General features: G+C 38.9%; 1 protein-coding gene across 2 annotated transcripts in view; it reads right to left on the bottom strand.

The window, feature by feature from the left end:
* Nucleotides 1-3,523: 3,523 nt before the first annotated feature.
* The window catches only part of SPTLC3 (serine palmitoyltransferase long chain base subunit 3), a 156,459-nt gene continuing 145,958 nt past the window's right edge, over nucleotides 3,524-14,024 (bottom strand). Inside the window, exons 11-12 of one of the 2 annotated variants that reach the window (XM_027624271.1) lie at nucleotides 10,434-10,563; nucleotides 3,524-7,157 (exon numbers count right to left, since the gene is read on the bottom strand). In XM_027624271.1, coding sequence (XP_027480072.1) covers nucleotides 7,044-7,157; nucleotides 10,434-10,563 — 244 coding nt within the window. In that variant the 3' untranslated portion in view covers nucleotides 3,524-7,043. The remainder of the gene's footprint in view (nucleotides 7,158-10,433; nucleotides 10,564-14,024) is intronic. The other variant, XM_027624272.1, reaches the window with a different exon arrangement.

Here is a 14,024-nt window from a genome sequence, read left to right on the forward strand (position 1 = left end):
ATTATTGACTATTGATAGGGAATAGATTTATCTATATAGGAAATCTATAACATTTGGTTGATCCCACTTAAAGTTGTCTCATTAATAAAATATCTTACAAATATATATTTTGAAGTTTTATCTAAGAATTTTTTGAGTTAAAAATCTCTTCATAGAAGACATGTATCATATGACCTCACTGATATGAGGAATACTTAATCTCAGGAAACAAACTGAGGTTTGGTGGAGTGGTGGGAGGTGGGAGGGATGGGGCGGCTGGGTGACAGACATTGGGGATGGTATGTGCTATGGTGAGCGCTGTGAATTGTGCAAGACTGTTGAATCACAGATCTGTACCTCTGAAACAAATAATACATTATATGTTAAAAAAAAAAAGAAGAAGAAGATAGCAGGAGGGGAAGAATGAAGGGGGGGAAATCGGAGGGGGAGATGAACCATGAGAGATGATGGATTCTGAAAAACAAACTGAGGGTTCTAGAGGGAAGGGGGGGTGGAAGGATGGGTTAGCCTGGTGATGGGTATTAAAGAGGGCATGTTCTGCATGGGGCACTGGGTGTTATACGCAAATAATGAATCATGGAACACTACATCAAAAACTAATGATGTAATGTATGGTTATTAACATAATAAAAAAATTAAAAATAATCTCTTCATAGATATATAGTTGAAAATGTTTTACGGAAATTGAATAATATTTTTTAATATCAACACACTATTTTACACATATAGGAAAACCTATTGTGTCATAGATATCTATAATTTGTGACGATGATGTATTGATGCTTTATGTGGGCAGAGATGCTTTTATTTATTTTTTATTTTTATTATTATTTAATTTTATTTTTTAAAGATTTTATTTATTTATTTGAGAGAGAGACAGAAACAGAGACAGAGCATGCTCACTCGGGGAGGAGGCAGAGAGAGAGGAAGAAGCAGACTCCCTGCTAAGCAAGGAACCTGATGTCAGGCTCCATCCCAGGACCCTGAGATCATGACCTGAGTTGAAGGAAGACACTTAACCAACTGAACCACCTAGGCGTCCCTTCACTTTTTATTTTTTAAGATTTTATTTTTTTTTAAGTAATCTCTACACCCAGTGTGGGACTCGAACTTACAACCCCAAGATCAAGAGTCGCATGCTCTACTGACTGAGCTGGCCAGGTTCCCCTGGGCAGAGATGTTTTTAAAAAGACTGGCATAAAGTATATGAAACTGGTATGGACACTATTAAGACAGTTGCATGACAACTATAATTATTTACAAAATAGACACATTATGGGGAAATCATGTATTGTTGACAAAAGAGATTATTTTTCTTTTTAAAAACACTCCTAAACTGATTGGCTGCATCAGCCTGGTGAAAAATTTTCATTCAAAAGATGTCAAGATCTTTTTCCATGATCCCACATTGCTACCTATTCATTTTTCACACATGGAGCCTTGTTCCTGCTGGGGCTCACAGTCAAATTGTAGGCTACATTGATCTCATTACAGTGAAGCCATTACACTTCTTTCGGTCTTCCTTACAGATTTGCTCCATGCATGCTTAAAATCTGGGAAAAACATACTGGAGAAACAAAAAAGCAGCAATTTCCTTGCCTTATTCCTTGGCCGGTGATGAAGTAGAGAGCATGATGTGGTGATTGGAGCCAGACCTAACCCTGGCCATGGGCATTGCAGCTGACCTAAACCTAATTAAGAAAGATCCTGAATAAACTTGGGTGAGATCCAAAATCACTAGCCTCTTCAATCAATATTTTTGATATAAAAATCAGCATCTGGGCTGAGTAAAAGGGAGCACTGTTTCATGCCACAGCAAAAAAAAAACAACAAAAAAACCCCAAAAAATCCCCTCTTGCTTCTACCTTGACCTCCTTATGTTAGATATCTGACTGATTTGTATCTGTGATAATTTTCAGAGCCAGTTGACTTACAAATGTCAAGTTCTGTTCTAAGCCCTGTCACAGACATCAGCCATTTCCAAACAGGTAAGTGGGTCTCACTTGTTCTCTTATTCCTGTTTGAATTACCCTGCTGGTATATAAAGTTTAGCTGAAATAATTTTGTAATAAATTTGACTGGAAAAGGAATATAGCATTCTCAGAAAAATAAAGCAAGGCCCTGTTGGAGCTTTGGAAGTCCTCTTTACATACTGCTAATCCCTGACAACTTCAAGAGACTGGCCTTCCAAGATGAGTCTACTCTTAATCTCTACGAGGGTATCCAGAGGATAATGAATAATCAGAGTTCTTAGTGGAGTGTCTGGCACATGAAAAGTGTCCAAAAAATGATTGACTTGCTATCTTTTAAGACACCACATACCTGCTTTAGAAATAATTCCTAGTCTTCATCTCCAGGAAATTCACAGGCAGGGTATGAGATAAAGAATGAAAAGATTAATATTTGACTCATGTCCATGCCTTTGTTATCCTAAAGACTACTTTTAATGAGGTTGAGACCAATTAAGGGACAGTTGAAGACATCTCTACCTTTTAGAGAGATTCAGTGAAATATTCCCTAATGAAATCATATGATTTCTGGGGCTTGCTTCAAAGTAATCTGTGAGTGGGGGAAATAGATGAAAAAGACTAGCCATGAACTGATAATGTTTGAAGCTAGGTGATAGGTGCACATGGGTTCAATATACTATTCTCTCTCTCTTACTCTGTGTTTACAATTTTCCATTTTAAAACTTTTTTAGAGGAGATGGATTAAAATAATTATTTTTAAGTTGATGGAGTGCTGTCAGTTCAGAACCGAGTCCCTCCCCAAGAAGTGCCTTTGGTTGAATGGAATTGTCTTGGCCAAGGTAATGCCCTCCCCTACACCTTTACCTTTGTAACTTGTATCTAGTGATTAGCTGATGGCAGAAAGGACATAGAAGCCTGTCTCCCTTGTTTCACTTTGAGATAATTTAAAGGGCCATTTCTGTTGCATACCTCCCCATGGGATTGACTAAGGCCTTTCTATGATGAAATTGTAGTTAGGCGTCTCCCTTTTCCAATCCTGTCTCCTCGATCCATCCTAGATATTGTTGCACTGTATGTGGTCTCAGTGTTATGCTGGTAAAGGTTTAACAGATGGCTCTCCAGATCCCGAATTTGTAGTGTTTGCCGATTTCCATGGTGTAAATACTCTCAGCATGGTCAATTTCAAGCTACCAAGGTGATGTCACAGAAGAAGGAGTTGGGAACAGATGAACACATTGGTTCTTGTGACCCAGTTTGAGCCAGTGCCAGCCACCGTTGCCCATTTTCCTTAATGAAATTCTTAAATGCAAATCTCTATCTGAGTCTCTATTTAGGGTAATCCAAACTAACAAAGAACCATCAATTATTTTTTCTATTGTCTATTTTGGTGATTTGTCTATTAAAGAAATTAGTATTTCACAGGCAGAATGAAATGAAATTGGTTACCTCAAATGTTTCAGTGAAACACACACACACACACCCACCCGCCCCACAATACTGTAAGACAATGTCCCATAATAATTGCTTTGAAACGTTTAAAATACAGACGCCTTTAATTTCCAAAAATTACACAGCTGCTTGAGGTGTTCTGAGAAAACAGACTTCAAATATGTTGTTCATATGGAGACGAGGAAAAATGGCCAAGAAATCACCAGAGAAGTTCCAAATATAAATTTTGTTACTATTGCCATAAATCCAAGAGAATTAAAGTTTCCTCATCAAAAATTTTAAGTCAGAGTAAGCCACTTACAGTATTTGCTGTCTCTGAAGAAAATACAGAGGAGTATTTCATGTGTGAAGAACTGTTAAGACTTTCACCCTATTGGAGAGCTGTTGTTGGAATAAATAATCATAGGCAGATTATTCTTAATATCTAATTTTGTAGAAAGAGAAGGTACCTGGAAATGGGAACAAAATGTCTCACTGAGGAGAAAAGTTTGGAATAATTCACTTTACTTTAGTAGTATAAGCACCCTTAATTATCAACAAAGAATGAGGACAAAGTTTCTGTTATGTTATTAGAGACAACTGATCTATGCAAACAGAAGCTCCAACAGTGGTCCTCAAATTAGGGCATGATTAGAAGCCCCTAAGGAGGCTGGCTAAATGTAAGTTCCTGGGCTCTTCCAATTCAGTGGAAGTCTGGCTGGGGGCCCAGGGACCTGCATTTTAATAAGCTTCTAGTAACTTCTGAAGCCCATGGTGTCTGTCAAACCAAAACATGCTGAAAGGCAATGTAGCCAAACATCCACAGTAACACAGTTCCATAATAGGATTAGGGATGTGTCTATGCCATTTCCCTGTTAAACAAATGTATCCCCCCTAAGAATATCAGTCTGGATCCTATATGTTCTGTTTCACTGAAGGCCACATCTTTTAAAACATCTTCCATCTATCTACCAACCAGCCAGATTCTCACCTCTGTACCTTTATACTCTTGCTTGCTCTGTAAAGGAAGGGGAAAGTGTGTGTGTGTGTGTGTGTGTGTGTGTGTGTGTGTGTGTGTGTGTGTGTGTGCATGCACATGTGCATGCATGGGAGGGTTGGGGTACATAACAGAGTTTTGTTAGAAAATTCTCTTTCTCAACAGAGCCAACCAAAGGGACATTTTGGGCTGTGGTATAGTTACTGAGACTCAACAATCCCTATTGATTTGAAATTGTGGTTTTATGAACCTAGCAGTAGATGTTTTCTTATAAAAATTAAAAATTCTCATAATCACTTTTAGCCAACCTCATTCTATCTATGACATATACTCCTATATTACCAGCCCTATTGGATCTGAATCCCTCCTAATGTTCTCAGGAAGCATAGCATTTGGTTTATAGCTGTTCTCGTAAGTGTATTCAGTGTAGACCCTCTGACAGAGGTAGTTTTTCATTTTGTTTAAAAAGTCTTGTACATGAGAATGTAATAAATTGTCCTAGGACTCTGGGATCTTGATGAAGCAGGAGTAATGTCCCCCTTGCTCCCCAGGCCAGTGGATAAATAATTATTTTCCTATCATGAGTTAGACTCAGGATCCTCCATAAAAGTAATAAAGATAGACGAATATTCCTGCTCACAAAAACACCCTAAAACCCAAAGGGTGGGTGTGAAGATGTGTATGAAGATCATGGACTAGAAAGGAAGGGGATGTTTACTGCTCAGTGTACCTCAGTAAGGGCCTCTTCCTCTACTGTTCTTTTTATAGGACTGAAGACATTTATGCATTTTGGACAATTAACTAGAATCAACTTCACTTAAATGCACATTTTCAAGAGAAAAGACTTTTTGGGGACATGTATACCACATATATTTTCTTTGCCTAAGTAATGGTGCACCAATGCATTGGGGAGAGTTGTAATTTAGTTATCAAAATTAGTCACTGGATGGGGCAACTGCATTGTCAGAACTCATTTCCTCTCCTCTTTTGCTGATAGTGATCCTTACAAATGTGTGTGAGAAACTTTATCGTTGTGATCACTTTTAAATTGATATACCTAGTAGCGGTTTTACTTTTCCCATAAAAAGCTTTCCATCTTTTAATCTGTTGTGAGCACCAGGCATGTTGCTTTCTCCAACACCAGTGCTCCTGGCTGGGTTTCTATCTCACTGCACAGCATGAAAGCTTGAGTCCATTTGTGTCACAAGTCAAACCTCTCTTGAAGTGATTTGTTTATACTGTCATTTGATGGAGTGGAATGTTCTGTAACTCATTCGAACTATTACAGAAGCTTTGCTAAAAGGTCACCACTGCTCTTTAGAGTTTCCAAATCTGGGAACCATCTGGGAGCTTGTTAAAGATAAGGTTTTCCACTGGCTTTTTCCATACCAACTAGAACCAATTAGCAAAAAGGGACTATTCCAGATAAGTTTATGTTCACATTTAGAAAGAGAGAGAGAGACAGGCAGTCAGACAGAACAGAGGCAGAGAGATAGAGAGAGACAGAGAGAACTCAAGGAAATTACAGTTCTTTGCTCAATAGTGTGCAAGCCCACTTTACACCAAAATCGGATTGCATGTGCCAGCAGACGGTAAGGACTATTTAATAGGCCTGAACAGGGGTGTCAGTCTTAAAAATGTTAAATAGAATTTGCTTTTTAATGTCGTTTTTGAATTAATACATTCAAGTATAGGCTTGAGAGTCAACTCTAAAGGAAACTGCATCTCACCATTTACTCAAAATTTAATAGGAAAATGACAACTCATTCCTTAAAGTAATAAGGGTTATGTATGCAAGCTAAACATTCACTCTACATGGCACCAACAGCCTTCCAGTTGTTATAACATTACAGTTTGAGTCTAGGCCTGCAATTGGCTTGTGTTTGCTTTCTGCACCCTTCCTTATGAAACAAAAGTCTTGAATTTTCCAAACCTCAAAAGCTCAGCTGTAAAACTGTAGGAGACCAGGAAGAGGAAAAGGAGTTTCCTTCAAAGACGTCTGGAGTTACTGGCTGGCCAGTCCCGCTCTCTCCCTCCAAACATTAACTATAGCTTTTGACACTTGTCCTTGGAAAAAGTCCAAATGTGGCAAATGGTAGAAGCAAAATTTCTTTACCCTCCTGCCTGGAGCTCCCCATGATACAGATGAGTTCTAGCTGGGCCATTCATGGGTGAAACAAGGAGGTCAGCTACTGCGCACCACCCTTGCTCATGTCTGCAGATGAAATAAGTACACACATAGGGAGATCTACTGAATTAAAAATCGAAGCCCTCTCCTTTGGTTGGAATGCCTGAAAGAGTCTGGACCAAAGAGTCTGCACAGGAGCAGCTAAAACACAGGCTCATTGCCATTAAAAATGTTCTAGGAAGTGTGTGTGTGTGTGTGTGTGTGTGTGTGTGTGTGTGTGTGTGTGTATTTGTAGCAGGATACTTGGGAGAGGAGAAAGTTAAAATCTGGAACCATATTTTTGTCTCTGCAGTCCCGAGCTGGAGATATTAAAAACACAACCTTTCCTTCAGTTCAATTAAGCTGGTTTGGAAACCAAAATTGTCCTTAGAAAGGGGGGAGAAATCCATTTATATTCCTTTTGAGGCAAAATGGGGGTCTTTCGAGCAAAGTCTTTAGGTGCAATTCAGGACCAGGAAACTTAATCTTCCAGTTCAAAGCTTGTCTCATCGTAGAGTTCGGGGCGTGTTGACTTCCTGTGCCGAGAATATTTCAGTTGCAGAAGATCACCCATTTCATCCAGGTTTTCCAAAACCTGCAAAGAGATTGCGTTCCATCAGTTATTCTTTAAACTCCTAAGCCCCGCAGAGATACAATCTTCTTTTGCCAACTTCCTTGATTTTAAAGAAAAGGGGAAAGATCCAAATCATTAAGGTGTGGCTTATAAACCAGCCCTAGAGGAATGTTAGATGCTAATTAATTTTATTTCATATTCTTTAATAGTCTACCCCACATTATGAGTATTTAATTTGTTTTTGGGGTGTGAGGAAAGGAATAAAAGCATCTGACCAATGCTTACCCTTTCAGGCTTTATTTTAAAGTTTAATGACATATATATAACCTTGTGGAAGAAAGAGGTAAGGCTGCAGATTACATTTGGGTTTATGTCCTCATGACACAGCAAATCAACCTGGCCAGGGGCAAAATGGAACATTGCAGGAGCTGGTTAGTGTCCTCTTCTCTCTCCCATACTGCCCCAGCCACAGCTTTTAAACACTCATCTCTATGTTCCATGGAATCATAGGACTTAAAACCACAAAGGACCAAGAACTCATCTGTTTCAATTCTCTCAATTCAGGCAGATAAATGTATCCCCAATTTTCCAAAGAAACAACTGAGATGCAGAATATACAAAATGTAATTTTCCCATCTAGTGTATCACTAATCTTATGGTACTGGGCATGCCTTTTTAACATTTTTAGGCCTGTCTTGACCTGTCAAATGAGGTGGACAATATTAGGATCTAATGATTTGAAAAAGGTGAAGATGTTTGTTAATTCTGGAATGAATGACTAGTGAGCTTATGGGCTTTCCTCTTTGGGAAGTCTTTCAAACTGGCATCAAGTTCGATATCCACCAACATATGAAGAGTCATTTATTTCTGGGTGGTAGCATTATGGGTGGTTAAAATGTTTTTTTACTTTTTACTTCAATGTACTTCCTAAATTTTTACATCAAATCTAGGCACTAAGACAAAGTAACAAAAGTTATATTTGAAATGACATCAAACCAAGATAGTGTCTATTGCTCTTGGCTGAAGTGGGGATGGAGTAGCTCAGAGTAAGGCATCTGTACACTGGGGGAGATGAGAGACAATTCATGGAAGGTGTGGGAGAACATAGGATTTCTAGTTATTTTAATCTCAGTCTTTTTAACTTCCATTTTTGTGTCTGCCATAAAATGTACATAATATATTGGCAGTGCATAAATAACTTATAAGTGGATTTATGTTGAAGCCCACTGATCAGATGATCTAGAGCACACCTGTACCCAAAAAAGGTAGGCATGAATTACAGAAGAAGCATCTTAGTAAGAGGGACCTGGGAAGGGCTTCTTCCCACATTTAGACTTCTGTTTGAGATGACTCTAAGGAAGCAGGGACCAGTCTAGGTTGATGCTGTTTTGAGCGGGAGAAGTTCAGTGATTGGCTCTATGCAGAATTCTTATGTGGCAGGTGGGAAGGTGAGGTCATTGGTAAAGGAGAAGTCATCACTCATGTTAGAAGAAAGAAATTCTAAGCCATTTTGTGTTTGTAGAGGGACCTCATCCCTGCCTTGTTCCAAACATGGTCATAGAAGGTACTTATTTAGTATGTATTTTCTGTGAGTGTTATGTTCATTTAACTACCTCAATGTCCTGGCTATTCAAGGGTCATTTTTCACTTTCCCTAATGTGCATATTAAGGCATATGCTCACAATATTTTTATTGATATAGGTGCCTGATTTCAAAAGCTTAGAGGAATCTGTCTAGATGATGTCTCAGTGCTCCTTCCAAACCAGGTATTCAACAGGAATTAAGAACTTTCGAAGAGAATCCCGAGGTCTGATGTCTCCAGAATTGGGTATCCATGAATACCTCAATGCTGTTGGGGGTCGCAAAAAATACAAATCACCCACTGCTGTCCACCCCCTCCTCTCATCTCTGGGAGCATGCTCCCCGGTCATGTCCTTTCCTCTCCCATGCCTACTGCCTCTCTCTCGTTACTTTTTCCTCTCTTAATGTGTAAACATGCTCAAGTCTTTCAAGGGATTTTTAAACCTATTTTTTCTTGCTTTTGTAGTGAAACTTGGCTTTTTCTATTTAAAAGAAACAATTTGTTAAAATTAATTACTAGAAATATATACTCATTTTGGAGAACCTGGACAACATAAAAAACTCTAAAGAACAATAACAACAAAGTTCACCCATCATCTCAAAACCTAGAGTTAGCTCAATTATTAGTGTGTCATGCAAGAAATTGTTATTATGTATGTACTCTGTAGTGGACACTGGTTTAAGTCCTAAGAATGTAATGGTGAAGCAGAAAGACATGGACACTGTGCATGTATAATTTATTATTTGAGCTCAAAGTATTCACTTTTTTATTCTTTGTAGAACTGTCTCCTAGTGTATGTATGTATACATACATATGTATACATATATAATATACATGCACACATAACAATCCATAATACATGTTATATGTGCATGTATATTACACATATACACATAATTCATTCCCATCTTCATATGGAATAACTCATTCATATATAATGAATGACTTCATATAATCCCATATATAATTCCCACCTTCATGTTCCACAGTTGTCTATATTTCTTTTCCAAGATGAATTTATTCTGTCTGGTATTATCACTAGTTGCTTATTTATTAGTATCTCCTCTTAGAGTTTTTGCCCCAGGGTTTTGCACACAAGTAGACACTCAATGTGTTTGCTAAATTGCTTTGACATTAGGAGACAGTTTCATCAACCCCAAACTGATTGAGATGGCTTAGTTTTCTGCTCTCGCTCATTCACATAAAGATCAAAACCAAAGGACAGTGAAATGTGGTTATGAAATCATTAAAAGCTAGTGTAGGTCTGGATGATATGATGGACCTGTCTTTGTTATTGCTTTGCCAACATGTTGCTTAGTTGTGTCATATTTTCTTATGAGGGTTTTGGTGGCTCTGAAAAGTGTCAGGTTGCGGGTGGTTCATGCTGAAATAGCATGTCAGATTAGCTTTTGCATTTAAGATCAAGTAAATGGCACAACATGTGGCTACTCAGTCAGTCTTTTTATGAAACCAAAACAATGCCTTGAGTCAAATCTTCACTAAACTCATTTTTCTTTTCTATCCCTCGAGTTGATCACATTGTTGGGCATTGTTGGCATAACCGTTTTTTTTTTTTTTTGCAGTGAGATTTATGAGTGTTGGTTTTCTAAACCATCAAGAGAAATTTAGGGAACCTCAAGCAAGCTCAATAAAAGAATGTGCCCACAATGCAAGGTGCCATCACTGGTGGTTCTGTTGGCCTGTGGGGTACTCACCGTGTCTAGCATCTCCCGGGTATGTGCTGCTGAAACACAAAACCGAGCCCGAGCTTCTGCGAGGGGAGTAGCTGGAAATCCAACGACCACCACCCCAATTTTTCTGTTTAATAGATGCCTTGCAAAAGCCCTATGGGAAGGGTAAAAAAGAAGGTTAGCTGAGAGATGACAAAATTATGTGGCAAGAAAAAGAATATGGCTAATTGACATTTCTTATAACAATAAATAGAAGATGATTGAAATTACTAAACTTCTGTTACATGCAACTGACAAGAAAATGAGGCAGTTCCTTGATGGCACCCATATCTGAGGGTGTATATTATGCAGCCTGGCACACTCAGTTAGAACATTGTGAGTACTGTCTTTGACACTGAGCAGAAAATGCTGATGTACGTGACCCTGGTTTAATGAGTCAGCATTGATATAAAAATCCTTCGTCTGCAGAGTTCCTAGGAACAAAAACCCAACAGCTAACACAATGCAATTGCATAAAGAAAGAACATATAGTATGTGTAAACTTGTATGTTTTAAAAACATAATACCAATAATAGAGTATGGAAATTTCAAGAAGACTATACTTTATGACTATTATTTGAGAACCAGGATCTGAGGGTCTGTGGGTGCTAATACTGAGCTGTATTCTCACTCCAGAGCCAAAGATTTTTTCCCTCATTAAATTGGAGAGGGAAAATAGTAAGGGTCTCCTCATTTTTGATTGTGTAAATGAATCCACCCAGGTATGTTCAAGGATAATAAACCCATTGACTGGATTAAAGGGGAAATGAGGCAAGGGGGACGCAGGGAAAGAAATGTGTACACACAGAGAGGCTGGTTGGTAGATGCAGCCTGTAGTACGTAGGTCATAACTACAAAGCTTTCTGACACAGGCTGTAAACTTCCTCAGTTGTCATTCCTTCCCCTTATCTGCTTCTAGACACTTTCTTTTTCAAAGCTAATCTCAGTAATGATTCTAGAATATTGATCTCTAAAAAGTCTGTAGATTTTTTGTGCTAAGACCCAAAATCAGACAAAAAGGCATGCGCCCCTAAGTGAATCTTTCCCCACTTTGTGCTGTTGTTCTCTGCAGGAAACATTACTTACTAAATGTCTCTGCCCACAAGCAAGGTAAATGCCTCAGAACTGTTCTTAGCATTAAGAGGATTCTGGTGTCCTTTTCTTAGGCTGGAAGCTGACAGCACCACAGAAACCTTCCAGTCATAACTCAGGAAGAATTCTTGAACTAGACGCGGAGAGCTAGCTTGTTCATTTACTCATTCCTCTTGCCATGGAGCTGTCTGCCTTTTTGGTTGCCTCATGCAGAATGCATGCTATCAAATGAAGTGATGGAGATTGCAAGATCTACTGAACACACAGCCTCTCTGGCCCCGTGGCCCAGGAAAGGTAAGATTAGCCTTTGATTTGGATGAGGAAGATTAACAAGGAGATGAAGCTTTCTGAGAAAGCTTGAAAAACAGAGGCTGTTCTTTCTCTTTCTTGTTCACCCTATAGAAGGCTGCCCACGGAACTACACAGGATGAGAGCTCATAATTATCTGAGAAACAAGGCAAGTGCTTTTATTGCTAGAATACAAACCACCTGACCCATGATCTCAGGCTAGTTTTCAGGACTCCCCAAAGACCATTTTCACTGTCTGCGTGTTTCTCTTTGTACCAGAGGAAGTGAGTTTTGCCAACGAATGTAGAGCAAAATATATGACTGTTGATTCATTAGGCTAATCTGAGGTCTCCCTGGAGCACTTTCTGGCTTAAAATTTACACTACTAACCCTGGCCTCCTTCAGTTAATGTGTCTGATTGTCCTGAACATTTTATATAATGAGCCTCTGGGTTTGTACTCCCCAAAATAAATGAGAGCCAGTGTGAGCTGAAAGAAGCTAGACTACGTGGATAATAATAATAAAACGTTAGCACTGCATATGTGCAGCATCACTGCATCCTGTATGCCACCATCCTACAAGTGTATGATGAGACACATAGAAGGAGAATGTAAACTCTGTACCAGAGAGTAAATACAATATATTCTTGATTATTCAAGTGAATGTTTTATGGGTGAAATCACATGATATTGGACGTTGTAGAAGATTCCTGTGGTAGGGTTGCAATGAAACTTTGCTCAAAACGATACCTGGCTGGAGATCATATTTTCATTCTGCAGTAGGTGGACATGTGGAGAAATCATAGTGCTTTAATAAAAGCAAAGGGTTGAAAATGAGCAAATGAAAGAAGTGCTCATACACTGGCTTATACAATTAACTCCTTGTTTCAAAAGACTTTTCTCCATATAAACTTTCCATTGAAGAAATATCTGAGAAGAAAACAAAGCCAGGCGGCAGGGAAGCTCTTGGCAGCAACTCTGGCCAATAAGAGATGACATTACCTTTTGTAACTGACCTATTCTAAGTTTCCTTAGACAACTCAAGCAATTAGAGTGGTTTTTTCCCCATTTGCAGTGACTGAGGCCTTCTGATTCACCAAAGATGACATTGAGAGTTAAACTTATACTCTGTGTTTGCTTTAATGAAATGTGGATATCCCCCACTGTGGACTAAAGCTTCAGAGGCCATGCTATGCACTGAAAAGAGCTCTGGTGTAGGAGGCAAATGGAACTGGCTTTGAATTCTGGGCTCTACTGCTTGTACAACCTGAGTGACCCTTAGAAAGTAGTTTAACTTTTGTGGGTCTTGGTGCCCTTGTTTATAAACTAGGGCCAAGCATCCACCCTTGCTGGGTGATCGCTGGGTCTGATAGTCTTACTTAGCATAGAATCAGCATTCAGCCACATCAGATCCTCCTTAAATACCATCTTCACTGGAAGGCACTAGATGGTTTGACATATCATCCAGGGTTCAATATGGCATATTTGATTCATGCAATAGCAGGATCTCCACCTACTATTTTCCTGGAAGTTCTATTTTTATTAATGCAACCAAAGGTTGCAATAACTATTTTGGAGAGCCCATGCAACCATGGTGACCAAATCCTGCACACAGTTGAAACTAATAATAATAATCATTGTACTAGTAGAAGTCCCAGTAGTAGTAATAATAACCACCACTGATGAAGTGCTGATAGTACACCAAGTACTATATTAAGTGCCTTATATACTACTAATAATAACAGCTCCCACCTAGTGGCTCCTATTTAAGAGACAACATACTTTATGCTGACAGACCTCATCTTGGTTAATTGAAACAATTATGAAATAGGTACTATTACATCCTATTTTAAAAATGAGAAAACTGGGGCTTCAGAAAGTTGGGCAACTTGTCCAGGATCCCCCAGCTAGCAAGAGGCAGAGTCAAATTCTTCTTCATTCCAAACTCCTCACTACACCAAGGAGCACAGTTTTTACACATAACACCCTCTGATTTCATTTTTCACATTAGCTGTTGTCCACAGAAGTATTCCCTCTCTCTTTCTGTTATTGCAAAATTCAATTCCTGAATTTAAATGCATTTGTTTTAACACTTCATGGACTCTTCTCAGGGCATGGATTCATGTTAAAATTCTATTTCCAGCCTTCACCAGCAAAGTTAGAATTATATGGCATGCTCCCTAGGACCACCCTCCAG

The sequence above is a fragment of the Zalophus californianus genome, chromosome 8 (genome assembly GCF_009762305.2).
Source record: "Zalophus californianus isolate mZalCal1 chromosome 8, mZalCal1.pri.v2, whole genome shotgun sequence".
NCBI lineage: Eukaryota > Metazoa > Chordata > Mammalia > Carnivora > Otariidae > Zalophus > Zalophus californianus.